At 58.8% G+C, this 19,052-nt stretch overlaps 6 protein-coding genes across 6 annotated transcripts; 5 read left to right on the top strand and 1 right to left on the bottom strand.

The window, feature by feature from the left end:
• Positions 1-121: 121 nt before the first annotated feature.
• WHR41_01917 (uncharacterized protein) lies at positions 122-5,189 on the top strand (the record flags this gene model as incomplete). Its single annotated transcript, XM_069370523.1, has 4 exons — positions 122-130; positions 202-1,952; positions 2,016-4,427; positions 4,498-5,189. The coding sequence occupies 4 exons, from the start codon at positions 122-124 to the stop codon at positions 4,538-4,540; spliced, it is 4,215 nt and encodes a 1,404-aa protein (XP_069232441.1). The 3' UTR covers positions 4,541-5,189.
• A 371-nt stretch (positions 5,190-5,560) lies between these two features.
• On the top strand, positions 5,561-8,898 carry WHR41_01916 (uncharacterized protein). Its single transcript, XM_069370522.1, has 5 exons — positions 5,561-5,899; positions 6,183-7,012; positions 7,079-7,172; positions 7,233-7,485; positions 7,547-8,898. The coding sequence occupies exons 1-5, from the start codon at positions 5,739-5,741 to the stop codon at positions 7,988-7,990; spliced, it is 1,782 nt and encodes a 593-aa protein (XP_069232442.1). The 5' UTR covers positions 5,561-5,738; the 3' UTR covers positions 7,991-8,898.
• A 505-nt stretch (positions 8,899-9,403) lies between these two features.
• erg25B (Methylsterol monooxygenase erg25B) lies at positions 9,404-10,979 on the top strand. Its single transcript, XM_069370521.1, has 3 exons — positions 9,404-9,540; positions 9,623-9,893; positions 9,957-10,979. The coding sequence occupies exons 1-3, from the start codon at positions 9,509-9,511 to the stop codon at positions 10,602-10,604; spliced, it is 951 nt and encodes a 316-aa protein (XP_069232443.1). The 5' UTR covers positions 9,404-9,508; the 3' UTR covers positions 10,605-10,979.
• Positions 10,980-11,594: 615 nt separating this feature from the next.
• Positions 11,595-13,655, top strand: WHR41_01914 (uncharacterized protein; the record flags this gene model as incomplete). The annotated part of the gene is made up of 1 exon (XM_069370520.1): positions 11,595-13,655. One exon carries the CDS (start codon positions 11,595-11,597, stop codon positions 13,653-13,655), a length of 2,061 nt encoding a protein of 686 aa, XP_069232444.1.
• Positions 13,656-14,697: 1,042 nt separating this feature from the next.
• On the top strand, positions 14,698-16,443 carry WHR41_01913 (uncharacterized protein; the record flags this gene model as incomplete). The annotated part of the gene is made up of 1 exon (XM_069370519.1): positions 14,698-16,443. The coding sequence occupies one exon, from the start codon at positions 14,698-14,700 to the stop codon at positions 16,441-16,443; it is 1,746 nt and encodes a 581-aa protein (XP_069232182.1).
• A 240-nt stretch (positions 16,444-16,683) lies between these two features.
• On the bottom strand, positions 16,684-18,438 carry WHR41_01912 (uncharacterized protein; the record flags this gene model as incomplete). Its single annotated transcript, XM_069370518.1, has 1 exon — positions 16,684-18,438. One exon carries the CDS (start codon positions 18,436-18,438, stop codon positions 16,684-16,686), a length of 1,755 nt encoding a protein of 584 aa, XP_069232183.1.
• Positions 18,439-19,052: the final 614 nt, after the last annotated feature.

Genomic DNA, 19,052 nt, shown 5'->3' with positions numbered 1-19,052 from the left:
ATCTTTGACGATTTCATAAAGCGACTCTCTTTCCCGCAGCGGCATTGTACTGTACTATACCAGCTGGGCCAACGACAACGACGAGACGAGACGGAGACCCAACTCCTAGAAAGACGCGGCCATGTTCCAGGTACCAATTACCCCATGACCATATCCTCCCCCACATCCAGAACCTCCTCGCTGACCCTTCCCTTTCACCAGCGCATCAAGAACTTCAACATCGACACCTTCCTCGACAGCAAAATCGCCGAAGAGCAAGCGCGGCAAGACGGCTCCTCCAACCCTGTCAATCCCACCACAGCCGGCCCCAAACGCTCCGCCAGCAACGCCGGCGCCCGCCGCAGCAGCGCGCGCCCGGACTCCTCGCCCGCCAAACGCCCCGGCAGCCGCCTGCGAGTGCCCGATGGCGCGGGCGGCGTCGCGAAAGCCCCGGACCCGGAGGAGTTCGTGATCGGCGATGATGGGTCGGATGTGTCGCGGGCGGCGACGCCGAAGCCTGCTGCTGGTGCGAAAGAGGAGGGCGGCGAGGGGGAGGGGGTGAAGAGTGAGGAGAAGCAGGAGGAGAAAGACAAAGACAGCACCGACAAGGGCAAGGCGAAGCAGCACCTGCAGCAGGACGATGGCGAGCTGCCCGAGCCCGTGCGCGCGAAGCTGGCGCGCCTGGAGAGCCTGACGGGCAAGTACAAGGAGCTGCTGCGCAACTACCGCGCGGCGCACGCGCGGGTCGCGCAGACGGAGGCGTTCGAGGCGACGCTGCGCGAGCACACGCCGCTGGCGAACGTGGGCGACCCGGGCGCGCTGGTGGAGTTTTTGAACCAGCGGAGTCTGCAAAGCGAGATGGTCATGGAGGAGCTGAAGCGGGTCACGGGCGAGCATAGGGAGACGGTCAAGGAGCGGGATGAGTTGAAGGGGAAGCTTGGGGAAGCGGAGAAGAAGGCGAAGGAGGCGTTCGATGAGGCTGCTGGGCTGCGGAAGGAACGCGAGGGGCAGGCGAAGGCGAGGGAGGCTGATGCTTCGGACCCACTAGGCGCAGACGCTGTGAATGAGAAAGCTCTGCCGCCTACACCGGCTGCGGGAGAGAAGAAAGAGGCATCGAAAGAGGACAAAAGCGATACTTTCTTCGACTACGATACCGATCTCGAGACACAGGTGAAGAAGCACGAGGAGGACATCAAGCAGCAGCGCGAACGCATCAGCGAGCTCGAGGCTGAGAACGCGACCATGCGGAAAGACCTCGACACCACGCGTGCAGACTTGGAGGAAATGAAGAGAACGGTTTCCGCCCGCGAAAGCGAAGTGGAAAGCGTGCGGGCCGAGCTCAAGGAAGCTAGAGAGCAGGCCGTCGAACTCCAAAGCTCTCGCGACGCTGCAAACGACGAGAAAGAGCAAGCCATCCAGCGCCTCGCCACCGCAGAAAAGGAGCGTGAATCCCTGCAAAAGTCCCATGAGGACTACCTCGAGGAAGTCACCGGGAAGCAGAAGGAACTCGAGGAGAAGTCTGCGGCAGCCCAAGAGCTCCTGGCGCAAGTTCAGGCGGAACGCGAAAAGGACGCCAAGGCCAACAACACTAGCGAGCAGGACCAGAAGCGCATGAAGACCTACCAGGATGTCATCGATAAGCAGCGCGGGCAGATCAAGGAGACCGAGGAGCTGAAGCAGGCGGTCCAGGGCAAAGTCAACGACCTGGAGCTGCAGATCAAGCTGCTCGAATCGGAGGCCAGCTCCTCGCAGGAGATCATTCACAAGCTCAGGACGTCGGAGACCAGTGCGAAGTCGCGCGCTCAGTCCTACGAGAGCGAGTTGAAGCGCGCTGAGACTGCAAGGGACGAGGCGCAGAGCTTGCTGAAATCGAAGAAGGGCCACGAGTCTGCTGTCGCGAGCTTGAAGAGCCAGCTTACGCGCGCCCAGCACGACCGCGACGCTGCGTATCAGATTATCTTGGACTGTGGAAAGTGCGTAACCCCTGTGAAGGACGGCGACAAGACCGCTGCTGAGAAACCGGCTGACATTTTCAGTGCGATGCAAAAGTCGTCTCAGAGCGGCGCCGAAGGCACTGAGCAGCCTGATTCTCCCATCCCGACCGAAGCCAACACGCCAACTGCCGAGGGTGGCGAGCCAGGAGCAGCCGACGCAAAGAAGAAGAAAAAGAAGAAGTCCAAGGCGAAGAAGAAGGCCGCTACTGAGGACGCGGCTCCTGCTTCTACAGAGCAGTCTTCCGCCAAGGCACCCTCTTCCGCAGCCCAGAACTCCACCGTCGCCGACCTTGTCGCCCAGCCCGACAAAGCCCGCGACATCCTCAAAGACACCGACCCCGAGTCCATCGCCAGCGTGCTCGGACCGATGATGCAAGGGCTCGCGAAGCTGCGCGAGGAGAGCGGCGACCAGGAGGACGAGCGCGACGCGACGATTAAGCACCACGAGGAAGTCATCCTCGAGCGCGAGCAGGAGATCAAGAACCACGTCGTCGTCATTCAGGCGCGCGACGAGACGATCCAGGGCTTGCAGGCGGAGATCTCGCACAAGAGCGCGCAGATCGACAAGCTCAATGAGCAGATCAGGGAGCTGCCTGAGCTGAAGGAGGAGATTGAGGAGAACAAGAGCGAGCTGCTTGAGATTGGAAAGCAGGCTACGGACGCGAAGCATGAGTTGAAGCAGGTGAAGGATGCGAAGCAGAAACTTCAGGACGAGCTCGATGAGCTGCAGACCCAGAGCGACAAGTCGGCGAAGACGGTCAAGGACGCCGAGGCTCAGCGCGACGAAGTTTCCAAACGTTGCAGCGGGCTCGAGGCGGAGATCGCGGAGCTCAAGAACAATCAGGCCTCGTCCAGCACCGCTTCCGCCGAGGAGCTGCAGGCCACTAAGGAGAAGCTCGAGGCCGCCGAGAAGGAGAAGGAGTCCCTTCGCCTCGCTAAGGAGACCTGCGAGAAGCAGATCGAGGAGCTGAAGGCGCAGCACACGGCTTCTGGCGCGGAACTCGACGAGAAGCACAAGAAGCTGGCAGGAGAGTTCGAGGAGCTCAAGAGCCGCGCCTCCACGCTCGACACCGACCTGGCGGCCGCCAACTCGCTCGCCCAGACGCGCTACAAGGACCTCATGGACCTGAAGGAGCACCTGAACAAAGTCCAGCCGGAGCTGAAGAAGCTGCGTGAGGAGTCCGCGGAGCTGAAGACCGTCAAGGCCGACCTCGAGAAGTCGAGCGGCAGCGTCAAGAAGCTCGAGGCCAAGGCCAAGGACCTGCGCTCCGAGATCGCGGAGTACAAGGCGCAGGCTTCAGAGAAGGACGGCGAGATCGCGAAGCTGCGGGAGCAGGCGAAGAAGAGCGAGGAGCGCAGCTCCGCGCTCGAGGACAGCTACGAGCGCGCGCGCAAGGACCTTGAGGGCAATGAGCGCACGCGCACGGAGGCTAGCGAGGCCCGCGAGAAGCTGCAGGCGCAGCTCGACAAGGCCCAGCAGGATGTCAAGGCTTCGAAGGCTTCGCTTGAGGAGATGGAGAAGCAGGCTAAGAAGGTCGGCGTGGAGGCCAATAGCCTTCGCGAGGAGATCTCCCTCAAGTCGGCGCAGCAGGAGAGCGCGCAGAGTCTGATGGAGAGCATGCGGGACGAGTCGCGCGAGCTGGCGACTCAGATGAAGGAAGTGCGCGAGCGCTGCGAGAGCTTGGACGAAGAGCTTGCTGATTCACGCCGTTTGCTATCTGAGCGCAGTCGCGAGGGAGATACCATGCGCCGCCTGCTGGCTGATGTTGAGAGCCGGGCTGAGAGCCGTGTCAAAGAGATGCGCGAGCGGATGGACCTTGCGGTCGAGGAGCGCGATCGCGCCGAAGACGAGGCGAGCACCATTGGGCGTCGCAAGGCGCGCGAACTGGAAGATCTCAAGAGCAAGCTTCGCGACGCTGAACGGGACGCTACTCGGGCCACCGACGCACGCGCGGAAGCCGAAAAGCGCGAGCAGGAGTTCAAGGCCAAGCAGGCCGAGCTGGAACAGCGCTCTGCACAAGCACAGGAAGAAGTCAGTGAAGTGCGGGCCGCAATGGCGCAGCTGCGCGACGCTCTGGACGAAGGCGAGAAGCAGTCCCGTGAGGTGGAGCGCGAGAAGCAGGAGCTCCGTCAGACCATCTCCGAGCGCGAGGCGAGACTAGAGAAGCTGCAGAAGTCGTCCAAATCGATGGCGGAGGAGCTGCGGGCGCTGCAGGCTGCGAACAGCAGACAGCGGCCTCAGGGCGGGAGCATACAGACTTCCGCCCGATCTTCGCTCGACTCCATGAGCAGGGTGACGAGTCCGACGCCTAGCGCGCTGAATGGTGCGGGCAGGGACAACGGAGTGGACTACGTCTACTTGAAGAACGTGCTGCTTCAGTTCCTGGAGACGCCGGAGAAGAAACATCAGATGCAGTTGGTGCCGGTGCTGGGCATGCTGTTGCAGATGGACAAGTGAGTTGCTCCTGTGATTCCACACGTTGTTATGATTACTGGGAACATTACTGACATTTCTTGTCTCTAGGAACGACCAACAGAAGTTTGCATCGGCTATATCTGCTAGGTGAGGTTGAACGGTGTTTACATGGCGACTGCGGCTATTTGTGCGGTGAACAAGCATCATGGCTCAATCAAACGCTCGACCACAGGAGACATCGATTCTGGGTACTGTTGGGAGACTAATGAATGTGATTGTGAGCGTGCCAGTTGATGAAACCCGCAAGGCTGGCGTCGCTCCCTCACTGGCTCGACTGAATGCGCTTAGCGCTGACTGGTCTCACCTCTGAGGACTGCCATTGCGACGGTGCGATGCCGCGCAACAAAGAGCCGGCGCAAAGGAGGGGAGGGTGAGTGACTTGGTCATCTGCGTGATGGAGGCTCTAGGTGGGGATCGTCGATGGGCATGCGACGCATGTGTGAGGAGAGCGGGCGTGTGCCTGCCTTCACCCAGGATACAGCGCCCGCGTCGACAAAGGACGGGCGGGTACAAACGTACATGTGCCTTGCAGCAGTAGATTGGGTGTGGCGGCAGGAGGTGATGGAAGCATCGAGCCCGCCCTGCGCGGTGGTAGCACCCGCCTCGCCTCTGCAGAGAGCCAGAGCCACGCTGCTTGGTGCGGGCGCAGCAGTCTGTGGTAAGGTACATAGTCGTTAAGGTAGTTAGATGTGTGGAAGGTACCTTCGCTGTGACAGTATCTATCGCAGCCCTTCACTTCACTCTCCGCCCGTCTCTCGTCAGCCACTGGCGCGCCGCCTTCACCTTACTCGCGCCGTCGCCGTCGTCCGGCCAGCCCAAACCCACAGCCCAGGCACTCCAGGGCCCGCTTCGAGGCTCGTGAGGCCGCCGGCTGGCAGACCCCACGCTGCGATCGCGCCCGCCAGCGCCGCCAGCCTGCGCCAGCCAGACGCCGCCTGCAAAAGAGACTGCGCACGGCACACTCCACCCACGCTGCCACCATCCCACCCGTCTCCGCCATCCACCACTGCCCCGCCGCCGACGAGCCCTCCACCCTGCCTGCAACACCACTACCACCACCACCACCCACCCACCACCGCCCCTGCGCCCTCCCCCCGCCCGCCCGCCCACCGCCTGTCCGCAGCCCTCGCCCGGCCGCCAAAGACGTCATCGCCGGCCACCACTCGCGATATATGCGCCGCCCGCTCACCACGCCCGCCCGATAATCCCCTCAGCAGCGCCGACCCCGGTCCCGGCGAGACGACGCCCGTCAGACCTCACCCTCCTCACCGCAGCCCCGCCGTCGCACCATGAATGGCTCCGACGGCATCAAGAAGGCCGCCATCGAAAAGGCCAAGAAGGTCGCCGGCGCCGCCTCCTCCAACGGCCAGAACAACGGCAAGAAGCGCAGAAAGCAGGACCTGAAGCCCATCATCACCACCGAGCAGCAGGCCGGCGGCAACCCCTACAGGTAAGTCGTGATCTGCCGCGTGCGTCCTCCGTCGGCTGCGCCGCGCCGCCCACTCGCTGCGAGCGCGCCCAGCGGCGCGGATCAACGTGCGCTTGCTGTGCTGCTTGCTTGCTGGTTATCCACCGCTTGCTCAGCCAACGCCCGCGCCTTGAGACACCGCGCCCCGCCACCGCAGCCGCGCCGCCCCTCGCACATGCACATTACTGCCCGCGCGCCGCCTGCCCTGTTTCACGTCCGCCATGCCCTCCGCGAAGAAAAGTATGCTGACCCCGATTGGTATCAGCGGCTCCAGCCCGCTCGACCACCAGAAAGCAGGACAGTACGGCGGCCAGCTCTCACACTCGCCCGACGACTCGGAATCCTCAGAAGACGAAGTGGCCGAGAACGCGAACGACGAGGAAGACTCGGAGGACTACTGCAAGGGTGGCTACCACCCGGTGCAGGTCGGCGAGCAGTACAAAGATGGGAAATACACGGTAGTGCGAAAGCTGGGCTGGGGCCACTTCTCCACCGTATGGCTGTCGAAAGACAACACCACCGGCAAGCACGTCGCGCTGAAGGTCGTCCGCTCCGCCGCACACTACACAGAGACCGCGCTTGACGAGATCAAGCTGCTGAACAAAGTCGTCGACGCCAACAAAAACCACCCCGGCCGGGCACACGTAGTGAGTCTGCTGGACTCTTTCAACCACAAGGGCCCCCACGGCATGCACGTGTGCATGGTCTTCGAGGTGTTGGGTGAGAACTTGCTCGGCTTGATCAAGCGCTGGAACCACCGCGGTATCCCCATGCCGCTTGTCAAGCAGATCACCAAGCAGGTCCTTCTCGGTCTGGACTACCTTCACCGCGAGTGCGGTATTATTCATACAGATTTGAAGCCCGAGAACGTCCTTATCGAGATTGGCGACGTGGAACAGATCGTCAAGACTTACGTCAAAGAGGAGGAGAGAGAAAAGGCAGATCACCGCAACGGCCGCAGAAGACGACGCACCCTCATCACCGGCAGCCAACCTCTACCCAGCCCGCTCAACACCAACTTTTCGTCAAGCGACCTTTCCAACTTCCCCGGCAGCACGCAGAGTCTGAACAAGATCGTGAATGAGAGTAACAAAGGTACCGAGCCAATCAGTGGCGCTTCGCCGACTGGGACGGATGGTGCTCACATGAGTGGTGCTGTAGGCTCATCGGGTGAAACCAAATCGATGCTCGAAAGCCTCGGAATCAAGCCCGGCGAGGGCGAAGTCGACCCGAGTCAAGAACGCGAGAAGACAGCGTGAGTTTGTTCTTGTTGTCGCTCCACCATGCGGATAATTTGACTGATCGTCAGACACAGTGACCTGCTCGCCAACAACGTTTCCGGAATGGATCTCGGCAAGACTGCACACGTGCAGCCTACAGAGGAGTTTGAGAAGGACGAGACCGACGGCATTGACATCATCTCCGTCAAGATTGCAGACTTGGGTAATGCGTGCTGGGTTGGACATCACTTCACAAACGACATCCAGACAAGGCAATATCGCTCGCCTGAGGTCATCCTTGGGGCGAAGTGGGGTGCCAGTACGGATGTTTGGAGTATGGCCGCTATGGTAAGTCTAATTTCTCTAAGCCTATCACCGCCACACACAAAACTAATTCTCACATTTCCAGACCTTCGAGCTCATCACAGGCGACTACCTCTTCGACCCGCAATCCGGCACCAAGTACGGCAAGGACGACGACCACATCGCGCAGATCATCGAGCTGCTCGGCACCTTCCCCAAGTCCCTGTGCATCAGCGGCAAGTGGTCGCAGGAGATCTTCAACCGCAAGGGCGAGCTGCGCAACATCCACCGCCTGCGCCACTGGGCCCTGCCCGACGTGCTGCGCGAAAAGTACCACTTCAGCGTCGAGGACGCCCGCCGCATCGCCGACTTCCTCCTCCCCATGCTCGAGCTCATGCCCGCTGAGCGCGCGAACGCCGGCGGCATGGCGTCGCATGCTTTCATGGAGGGCACCAAGGGCATGGACGCTACGCCGAAGCTGGACGTGGAGGTCGGCAGCAAAGGCGAGGGCATCGAGGGGTGGTCGACGGAGGTCAAGAAGGTTAGGTGAGCGCGTTCTTGCGTGAGTCTTTCATTATGAAGAATGGCTCCCCTTTTTCTTCCTGCCGGAGGAGGGGAGCTTCCACACGATGCACGTACCTACAGTACAGACGAACGTTTCCGCGAAAGAGAAGAAAACAAGAAAAGAAAAGAAAAGATCACGAGGCTTGAAATGTTGTTGTTTTGGAGTGTCTAGAGACGGAGACGGGGAGAGCGACGCAACAAAACCGCGCGTTGCGGCGCCAGCGCCTTGTCTACCTGGCAAAGAGCGAAGCACATCAAGGAGCGGAAGTGAAAGGGAGGAGCGGGACTTCCGCGCCTGCTGTTGGATCGAATGGAGGGAGTTTACTACTTTGCGCGCGCCACGCATGAGAGGGAAGCGATGGATGGGTGTCTAGACGGGAAGCAAATAGGTCCTTTCTCTTTCCTTTTCCTTTTGGTCTTGGGACGAAACGAGGGACGAACGAAACTGTTTTTTGCTCTTTCTTCTTCTTCTTCTTCTACTGCTGCTGTTGTGTTTAATCGTTGCCTTGCTCTCGCTCTCTCTCTGCAGATAATGCTTTGCAGGGAGAAGGGATGGGGAAGGAGGAAGAAAGAAAGAACAAAATCGTCTGATCGAGGCTTGCACTCTGTTTTATGACTTTGTTTGTTTGGGTACTTGGCTTGTTGCTGGGTCGTTCATTTGCTCGTTTTGGGCGAAGTCCTCTTCGGTCTGAGCACTGCGTCTTGGAACTGCAGTCGAAGCTGTCTATACATTTTTCTTGCATTGGTGTCGGGTTGGGGATGATGATCGAACGACGGTCCTTACCTACCTTTAGCTTGCTTGACTCTAGACAAGTGAACGGGGGAACCATCGCCGTCAAAGCTTTGTTCGCTCCGCGGCTCTACGATTCCGTCTGAATTTACTCTTTACGACTACGCGTATCGGAACACAGCGGCCGCGTCCGGGCTGTTTTGTAAGCGTCGTGGTTCGACTCTCGTCGCCTGTGAAGGTGCGCCAACAGGGCTCAGGGTCAAGCACGTGAGAGGCGATCTCCGCTGAGGATCGTCGTGGACGCCTTATGACGGGTGGTGCGATTGTGGCTTGGAAGTTTAGGCAGTGATAAGGCCTGAGTGGCGAGAAATAACATTCAGCGCCGAACCCGTTGTCTCTCGAGTCATTGAAGCTCTTCTGCACAAGTGAGGACTCGCGTAGTGCAGCCGGCAGCAGTCAGGCCAGGGACGTCAGGCACAAGGAGGGATAAAGTGAGACTGTCAGCGGGAAGGGCCGCTCCGCCCCAACGCCACGGGTGGCGCGCAGTCCCTAATTCCGGGAAGAACACAAGGCAGGCGCCCGGATGGCGCTAGCCCATCGGTCCCTGAGTGGATCGACGTCGGCAGCTCAGAAATCATACGATGGCACTAGAACGCGCCCTTTTCTCCCACCGCTGCCCGCGCTCCTGCACCGCCGCTATTATCTCTCCCATTCAAGGTCGGCGCACACAAGCAGCATCCCGCGCAGTCATCGTACTCGCACAACACCGTCACCATGGCGCTTCCGCTCGGCATGGACAACTACTTGTACGCCACCGCGCCCTCCATCCCACCTCCTCGTCCCGCTGGTCGGACGAGCCATTGAACCCTGTACTAACGTCCACGACAGTAACAATGCCACCTACAACTCGATTGCGGACGTCATGCTGCCGCACACGACAAACTCTTACTGGTACGAGTTCGACGAGATCTCCAAGTACAATGTTCACCTCAACTACCTCGAGCGTATGTGGGCTGCGTGGTACGCCTACATCGGCAACGATGTCCTCGCCACCGGCATCATGAGCTTCCTCATGCACGAGATCGTCTACTTCGGCCGCAGTCTGCCCTGGATCATCATCGACCGGATACCCTACTTCAACAAGTACAAGATTCAGGACGTAAGTGGCGAGCACAATTGGGAAACGCGATGAGAGCGCAGAGCTAACATCATCCTTCCACAGCAAAAGGTCCCCACCGCGAGAGAGCAGTGGGAGTGCGCGAAACTCGTCCTCATCTCTCACTTCACCGTCGAACTGCCTCAGATCTGGGGCTTCCACCCCATGGCGCAATACTGCGGCCTCACGACCTCCGTCCCCTTCCCCTCCATCTGGACCATGGCCTACCAGATCGCCATCTTCTTCGTGCTCGAGGACGCCTGGCACTACTGGACCCACCGCGCCATGCACTGGGGCCCTTTGTACAAGAACATCCACAAGATCCACCACCAATACTCCGCGCCCTTCGGCCTCGCGGCCGAGTACGCCTCGCCCATCGAAGTCATGATCCTCGGCCTGGGCACGGTCGGCACGCCCATCCTGTGGTGCGCCATCACCAAGGACCTGCACATCCTGACCATGTACGTGTGGATCGTGCTGCGCGTTTTCCAGGCCATCGACTCGCACTCCGGCTACGAGTTCCCCTGGTCTCTGCACCACTTCCTCCCCGTCTGGGCCGGCGCCCACCACCACGACGTTCACCACGAGAAGTTCATCGGCAACTATTCCTCATCTTTCGTGTGGTGGGACTGGCTGCTCGACACCGAGAGTGGACCCGAGGCCGCCAAGCGCAGGCGTGAGCGCAGGGCTCTCAAGGCCAAGAAAGCTGCGTGAGCGCCTTCCTCATCTTGTCTGTCTGTGTGTCTCGCCTGCTGCCACGTCGGCGCTATTCTTCGTACGCGGCTCTTCTGCAGTGGAAGTGGGGAAAAGCATCTTTCGTGCTCGTGTTCTCGAAGTTGCCCCGAACTTCAGAGTCTGTGGCGGGTTGGATCTAATGGGGGTCTGATCCCAGTCATTTGCATTTGCGCGGAGTTTTAAGTGGGCTGTTTGGTCGGTCGGTCTCGTCTTCGGAGGCTTGGAATTTTGTCCACTCTCGCGGGTTCTGAAACCTAAAGAAAATTGTATTACGAGCCACAGTGATAGGTAGCATCGGCCTAGTGTGTTCTTTAATTGAGCACTTCCATATCAAGGGAAGTCGTCCTTCGTTCGTTCTCATGTCCCGTGTGGAGTGTTTGGATGAATCTCAGGTGCTACGCGACCTGCGAGCTTGTGTCTGGTGCACTGCGGAGGGACCCGAGAAAATCGTGCAACTGATAGGCATCTTTTCGCGTATGTAGCAATCGCATGCAAGTAACGTTTTGATGCTTAGAATATCAGGGAAAACCCAAACAAAAGCACAAAACACTTATGCGCGCGCCAAATCCATGGGACGTGTCAGCTGCTGCCAGTCATGCAGACGTCATGCGCCGTTGCGCAGCTGGGAAAGCTGACCCGGGCCCGAGCTTCACGTACCGTACAATTACAGTACACACTGCACGTCGGAGCCTCGACCGCGGATAAACACGTCCTTGTATCCATCTGTTTACCTACACGGCGGCACTTCTACTACTGCGCTTCGCTTGGTAGAAACGTCACATCAAGGCATGGCGAGGTGCGAGGTAGTGCAGAGCTAGTTCTGACCTTACTTCGATTCGACTTTCCGGCCTTTGGCTATTGTCTGGACTGGACTGCTTCTTGTTTCTACTCCTACAGGGATCCTTGAGGCCGTAAATCATAGCGACGAAACGGAGCCATCAATCTATCTGAAGGATCTCAACCCACACCATGAGCTTCATTACCGACCACTGCGCGCGCATCGACGCCCAGCTCGACCGCCTACAACTCTCCAACGCCGCGCTCACACACCCATCCTCCACATCCGGCCTCCTCACGACCTTGTCCCAAGAAGAGCAAGACCAAGAGCAAGAACAACCCCAACACCACCACATATCCCTCCCACCCCGCCTCAGCGCCCTCCAAACCGCCCTCCGCACCCTCTCCGCGCCCGTCTCCGACCGCAGAGCCTCCCTCGCAACACCCAGCACCATCCGCGCCGCGCTCGCCGCCGTCGCGCCCCACCCATCACCAGCCTCCCAGCCCCAACACACGCAGACGCAGGCGGACGCCGAGCGCGAGCTCGAATGGCTCCTCGTCTCCAAAGCGACGACGCAGGTCTACGGGCTCGCGCTGCAGGGCGTGCTGGACAGCACGGTCGCGCTGGCGGACGACGTGTGGTACTGGGACGAAGTCGTCGGCTCGCGGCGCTGGACGGCGCTGTGGGCTGTGCAGAGCGCGCCGGGGCGGGTCTGGGAGTGGGGGTGTGGGGTTTGGGAGGATGCGAGGCGGCGGAGCGAGGGTTTTACGTTTGCGGCTGCGGGCAGGGAGGCGCAGGAGGGGGTTGCGGAACAGTGGGGGCGGTTTTATGGGGTTGTTAGGACGGTTGTGAGGGAGAGGAGGGTTGTGGGGTTGAGGGAGGGGGCGTTGGGGCCGGTTGTTAAGGTTAGGGGGGAGGTGAGAAGGAAGCAGGCTGCGCTGAGGAGGTTGAGGGTTAGGAATGCGAATGCGCTGGGCGTGTTGCTGGGCGAGGGGCTGGCGAATGAGAGCGCGCATGGGGATGGGTTGGCGACGCCGAGGGAGGACGGGCAGCAGAGGTGGAAGAGGAGCGTGGCGAGGAATGTTGCGTTGGTGGAGGCGGTGTTGCTGAAGGTGAATGATGCTGAGACACCGGTGGAGAAGTTCGATGCTGCGATTGCGGAGATCACGGAGGACGATCCTTTGCTGGACGGCGAGACGTATGATGAGGCTGGCAATGCTGGTGAGCAGACTGTTTCGCCGCAGGCGGTAGCCGAGAGGCTGAACCGGATTCTTGCATTCGCCTTCACGCAGTACCAAGAATCGTCGAGGCTGGCTGTCAAAGAACACGGGAGGCCTTCGCGGCTGGTAAGATTCTGGCTGCCGGTTACGGTGGGCATTCTGTCGTCCAGCACGGTTCTGCGCATCTTGACCAATCGCCGCGCTGAGATTGTGCAGTGGATTCAGGATCTGGGAACAACAACTATCGACTTCTGGCGCAACTGGGTGGTCGAGCCGACTCGCCAACTCATCAAGACCATCCGCCACGACGAAGGCAGCGAGGTCAGCATCATGTCCAAGCGCTCCCTGGAAGGCGACCGCGACAGTCTCGAGCGCATGGTGGTCGACTTCGCCATCGACAATCCCTCCAACGCCTCTGCAACCGGCTCCACCGCCCGCCTGACCGACACCGAGATCGTCGACCTCCGCCTCCGCGTCCGCGAAGGCGACCTCACCCCCGTCCTCAAGGCCTACGAGAAGGACCTCGCCTCGCCCCTCATGGGCACCGTGCGCGGCAACCTCATCCGCGCCCTCCTCATCCAGATCCAGAAAACCAAGGTCGACGTCGAGGTCGCCATCGGCGGCATCGACAACCTGCTCAAATCCCAAGAGCTCGTCTTCGGCTTCATCGGCCTCACCCCGGGCATCCTCATCTCCTACTTCCTGGGCAGCTGGCTGCGCGCATCGCTGACACAGAAGCGCGGGGCGCGCGCCGCCCGCCGCCAGGGCAAGATGCTGCGCCAGCTGCGCAACATCGACCGCATCCTGACCACCTCCCACCCGACGGAGTTTGGCGAGCTGTACTACAAGGACCAGGGCTTGCTGCTTTGCGAGGCGCACGTGCTGAGGCAGGCGGCGGGCAGGGTCATGCCTGCTGTGGTTTTCAGGGAATTTTGTGAGGATGTTGAGGAGGTGTGTGATGTTAGGAGTGGGGTTGAGAGGCAGCGGAGGGGAGTTGAGAGGATTAGGTGGGCTTATGGGAGGTATTTGTAGATGTGAAGCTATGGAGTTTCAAAGTAGAATGCCTTCTTATGTTACCATGCATGTACGTACGAGACGCGCCCTGTACAGTATGCAGATTCATTAGAGAAGACTGTCTCACGAGATCCATCGCTCATCTGAAGATTTGAGTTCTATGAAGTTAACCACCTCTGTTGTATCTTGATTCTCTGGAAGAAAGAGGAATTCTATGCTACTACCTTTTCCTCTAGTCATCAAGACTAAATTTTCTCTTGAGAGTAAGGAACATTCGCTGTACTATAAAACGCGTTGTAGTCGATGCTTCGTTCGCTGTCCCCTCCAGCCGAGACACCACGGCACACGTTGACCGGTGCGCGACCCATCACTCTTGGCTTACATAGTGGAATGTCTTCAAGGTTGTACCCACCGCTTAACTGAAGAATTGTGGCCTGTCAGCGAGTAGGCTCTCCGCCGCAAAGTCCTCTTTGGGAGTCTAGCAGGGATGGTAGTACGGTAATGTATTTATTTACGTGGGAAATACCTTTTATTATTAACGGTTCAGGAGCCTCTCCGTAACCTGGATCTCAGCTTAGAGTACTACCCTTTCCTATAGATTTTGTGAATATGATACCTACCGGAGAGAGCTGGAAAAACCGTACGATGCCATAGGCTTCCAAACGATGACTGGTGGACGCTCTTGTTCGACCCGCTAGAATCTCCCGTCCCTTCCAGCGAGCATTTCGGCGACCTCAGCGCTACCGGGGAAACTGTTCCAATGGGGTAATTTCTGACCCTCACGATCTCCACGTCTCCAGAATCGTCCCGCGGGCACAATTGGAGCCGGTCGTGCCGGTCTGTCTACATCTTCACGCCATAGGCTCGCTGGTCGTCCCCTCCTCGTGGAGTGCCCACGTTCTCCGTGGTTCCTCAACTGGGATCTGTGGGACTCGGCGCTATCACGGTGCAGCGACTATGACGATGGACGATCAACAGCAATGGATGCCACGGCGGCATATATATGGCTGCTGGAAGCTGCCAGATTGATTTTGAGGCGAGACATCAGTAGCATCTCATTATGCATCTTCTCACCCCTTCTCTGCTCGTTGCAGCATCCACGCTAGCCAATGCGGCTAGCAACCATACCCACGAATGGTGGAAAGAGGGTGTCGTCTATCAGGTATACCCTGCCAGCTTCACAGAGAGCCGGAGTAACAACTCCATTGGCTGGGGTGACATCAAAGGCATCACCAGCAAGCTCGGCCACATTCAGCAGCTCGGCGCCGACATTGTGTGGTTGTCTCCTTTCTACGATTCCCCTCTGAAGGACATGGGCTACGACATCAGCAACTACACATCTGTGAACGAGATCTTCGGAGGCAGCTTGGACGACATCAAAGAGTTCATCTCCGAAGTCCACGGACGCGGCATGCGCTGTCTTTTCGACCTTGTCATCAACCACTCCAGCAACCAGCACAGCTGGTTCGAGGACAGTGCAAGCAGCAAGAACAGCAGCCTCCGTGACAGATATTTTTGGCGCGAGCCGAAGATGCTTCCGAATGGAACGATGGCTCCCCCCAACAACTGGGCCAGCAGCAATGGTGGCAGCGCTTGGCACTACGACAACCGCACCGGAGAGTACTACCTCGGTCTCTTCAACGATTTCCAACCAGACATGAACTGGGATGACGCGACCAACCGCCAGGCCATCTACCATGACGCACTGAACTACTGGCTTGATCTCGGAATCGACGGCTTCCGCATGGACGCCTTCTCCATTTTCTCTAAGCCCGAGGGTCTCCCAGACGTGCCGACCAACGAGACCGGCCTCCAGGACGCCCGGCCCCTCTACAACGACGGGCCACACGAGCACGAGTATCTGCAGGAGATGACCCGCGAGTGTCTCGCAGGCCGCGACACCTTCACGGTTGGCGAGTACGGCATGTCCGACAACATGACTTCCGTCCAACAGTACATCGGCGCATCCCGCAAAGAAGTCAACTCGATGTTCCTGACCAACATGTGCGACATCGGCCGCGACGGCTACATGCCCACAGCCTGGAACCTGACCGGTTGGCGCGACGCGATCAACTTCACGCAGGCGGCCGGCAGCCGTGCCGTCGGCGACGGCTGGAACAGCGTCTACCTCGAGAACCACGACCTGCCGCGCTCCATCAGCCGCTTCGGCGACGACTCGCCGCAGCATCGCGTGCAAAGCGGCAAGGCCCTCTCCATGCTGCTCACCACCCTCTCCGGCACGCTTTTCGTATACCAGGGCCAGGAGCTCGGCATGATCAATGTCCCCAGCAACTGGACGATCGACGATTACCAGGACGCCAACAGCATCAAGTACTACGACGGCGTCGTCGCCAGCGGCGGCAATACTTCCGGGGCGCTGTACAACTTGACCCGTCTTGCGCGCGACAACGCCCGCTCGCCGTTCAACTGGGACCGGACTGGTGGTTTCAGCTCCAACTCCTCGACATGGACGCCTGCCGCTAACCTCGACATCAACCTCGCGGATCAGGTCAATGATGCCGACAGCGTCTTTTCGTTCTGGACGAACATGATCGCTTTCCGTAAGGAGCACAAGGAGCTGTTTGTTTACGGCGACTTCGAATTCGTGGATCTTGAGAGCGAGAATTTCTTGGTCTATAGGAAGTCTAGCGGCGAGAGCCAGGCGATCGTGGTCATCAATTTGTCAAAAGAGGAGGGCGAGCCGCCGTATGAGGTCGATGCGGAGGCGAAGGTGATTGCGCAGACACACAAAGACTGTGAGAGCAAGTCGTTCAAGCCATTTGAGGGCCGTGTGTACTACTTGTAGTCGAGAGTAGAGATGGTCGAATAGATACCTCTTTCCTGCAGGATCATGGATTAATTCTGGCAGTTCCATGTGAGATCCGAACGCCATTTCGTGTATGAAAATGCTCAGTGACTCGTTTCCGTAGTCGAAATAGGTCAAGATGATCAATCATCATCTTGTGTTCGCTATTGCCTTGTAAATCCCACATTTTTCATGTCTTCTGCCCAAAACAAAAGACACGGCTGCATTCACAACCCCCCGTCATCCACTACTGGCATCACTCACTCCCTGGCAAGCAACCTGAACGCACTCCTCCAACCCTCCAAATCGTATCCTCCTCCCCGTGAGCCCCGGCCCATAATGTGCGTACTTCGCCGAGTTGGTCATGATCACTCTTGCGTCCCTAGGAATGACCGGATCGCCAATCATGCACCAGCAAGTATCCTCGATGACTTGCACACCAAACTCCTCTAGATCTTCGACAACCCCTGCTTGAGATGCCAGACCGTACGTCGAGCGTCCGCAGCATACGATTATCGCTTTCGAGGGGTGCTTGATTTTGCCATGGCATAGCGTTGCGAGCTTCCTTAGCTCGGGGAGGGAAAAGTGAGGGTTTCCTAGGGATATGAGGTCTACCTTGTCGGTTTTGGCGGCTGTGTTCAGGGCTTCGAAACAATTGGATAGATCGTTTGTACTGAGCTCGACGTGCTTTACGTCTCTGAAACTTCCCGTTGCCGCCTCGAGTGAGCGTGCTTCAGGCGTCACACCTACGATGTGGAACATAGGAGCGCTCGATACGGTTGCGAACGCAGCTCCGAAGGCTTTGAGGTCATCTTTTGAGGGAGAGAAGGCTTCAAGACCAAGCACTGCTGGTATTCGATTACCAGCGAAGCCTCCAATGCAATAGCCCAAGACCGGCCACAAGAGATCCTCAGCCACATCCAGCTCCAGCGCTTTTCGCGCGTCAACACAAAGCGACGCCGTCCTATTTTCTGCAATATGAAGACCACCATTCGGCGCCCGCCCCGTAAGCGCGATGGCAATGTCCAGAAAATCCGGGTACTTCATCGTTTTCGCACCCAGCACGCTGTTAGCATATACGACAGCATTCGACTCCGCCCACGCGACCTGCTCGCCTTTCCTCGGCGCACTCTCCAGCAAATACGGCGCGCAAGTGAACGTAGGCCGCGCGCCCATATCCGTGTAGACAGTCGCGAGCCTCTCGGCTGCGGCGCCGAAAGCGGATTCGACGCCTTGCGAGCGCCACCGTTTCTGGTCGACGGAGATTGAGTTGAGAGTTGTTGGTACGACGACGCGACCGCCGAGGGCGAGGAGTTTCTCGGCGAAAGCGAGGGAGCCGGGACCAGTGTAGACGCAGCCATCGATGTGGACTTGGGTGATGGAGAGGAGTTTGCGCGCGCCTTGGAGGCGGCTCATTTCGAGGATAATACGCATTGCTGCGGCGGATGCTTCGCCCCGGGAGCCGGATAGGAGGGATTTGTCGGTGTCTGTGAGCTCGATTTGCTGTGAGGATGATGATTGCTCTTCGTGTTGGGATGGAGGCTGCTCCGGGGCAGTGTCCGTCACTTGGCCACGGTCTCCCCAGACCACACGACCGCCATCAATATTGACGTAGTCGGCTTCCAGCATCGCTCTAAAATCTTCCTCAACCAGCTGCACAACCGGTATCGACTTCCCAAAAAGCTCCCTCGCAACAATCACACCCAGAGTGAGGATCGTCTCCAAGCTGGAGAAGATCAGTCCCTTCGGTCCCTTGCCATTGAGTAGGAGTTCCAGGATGACACCGCTGCCCGAGCACGAACCACGACCACATGGTATTGCAAAGATAATATCCTCGACATGTCTGCCGCTGAGTGGATGGTGACGGTCGATGATCTCGCCCGTCTGAGGGTCAATGCCGCCCCAGAAGCTTAATTCGAGGTCGCTTGCGAGGAGAGAGCCGGAGGCGCGGCCGTAGACTAGGGATCTGCCATGGCGCGATTGGTGTCTTGCCATGGCAATGTGTAGTGTTTGAGGTTCATTGTTGGAGATGGCCAAGCGGCTTAAGATGTTTGATGCTCCATAGGGCGTGGGGTATGTGGGTCGTGTAGAAGCCAAATGGCGATGTGTCTGATGCAGCCCACGTGATAGTCGAGTTGAGCGCTGCACCGTGATGATTCGCTGACCCCGTCGTGAGGGATGCTGTCAATTGGCTCAGTTCAAATACAAAGCCCTTTGCATGTGGTGCCCATACCATCACGTGACATCCTCATTCCGATCCCAGATACCACGGCCGCTTCCTTCACCTCATTGAGTTGAGTCAGCGCGCGCAAGCACATGGACCAAGTCCCGCAGCAAACTCCGTCCAATTTATGTGACTCGTCCAGCTTTGCGTAATGCAAGGATGCCTCTCCTCTCCGACCACCCGCCCTCACGAGCGAATGAACCGATGAGAAAAGACTGCCCATCCCCTCCGACCCTCGCGAGCCGAAACGAACGAGCAGAGCGCGTATGCAAGTGACAAGAGACCAGACTGTTAAATCTGGAATCCACACCGACATGTAGCGATGAAGCCGAAGCTGAAAGAGACAGGAGTTACCCTGTCGCTGGAGGTGCGAACACCCGATCGA

Source organism: Cladosporium halotolerans, assembly GCF_011745625.1.
Source record: "Cladosporium halotolerans strain TM138-S3 chromosome Unknown Sca5, whole genome shotgun sequence".
In the NCBI taxonomy this organism is placed as follows: Eukaryota; Fungi; Ascomycota; class Dothideomycetes; order Cladosporiales; family Cladosporiaceae; genus Cladosporium; species Cladosporium halotolerans.
This window is presented reverse-complemented; position numbering and strand designations above follow the sequence as displayed.

Excerpts from the sequence above, each read along its gene's own strand:
- erg25B (XM_069370521.1), top strand. The coding sequence starts at position 9,509 with ATGGCGCTTCCGCTCGGCATGGACAACTACTT. Across the intron at positions 9,541-9,622 it reads CTCGGCATGGACAACTACTT|TAACAATGCCACCTACAACT; the intron begins GTACGCCACCGC and ends CGTCCACGACAG. Across the intron at positions 9,894-9,956 it reads ACAAGTACAAGATTCAGGAC|CAAAAGGTCCCCACCGCGAG; the intron begins GTAAGTGGCGAG and ends ATCCTTCCACAG.
- WHR41_01916 (XM_069370522.1), top strand. The coding sequence starts at position 5,739 with ATGAATGGCTCCGACGGCATCAAGAAGGCCGCCATCGAAAAGGCCAAG. Across the intron at positions 5,900-6,182 it reads GCCGGCGGCAACCCCTACAG|CGGCTCCAGCCCGCTCGACC; the intron begins GTAAGTCGTGAT and ends GATTGGTATCAG. Across the intron at positions 7,173-7,232 it reads CAAGAACGCGAGAAGACAGC|TGACCTGCTCGCCAACAACG; the intron begins GTGAGTTTGTTC and ends CGTCAGACACAG.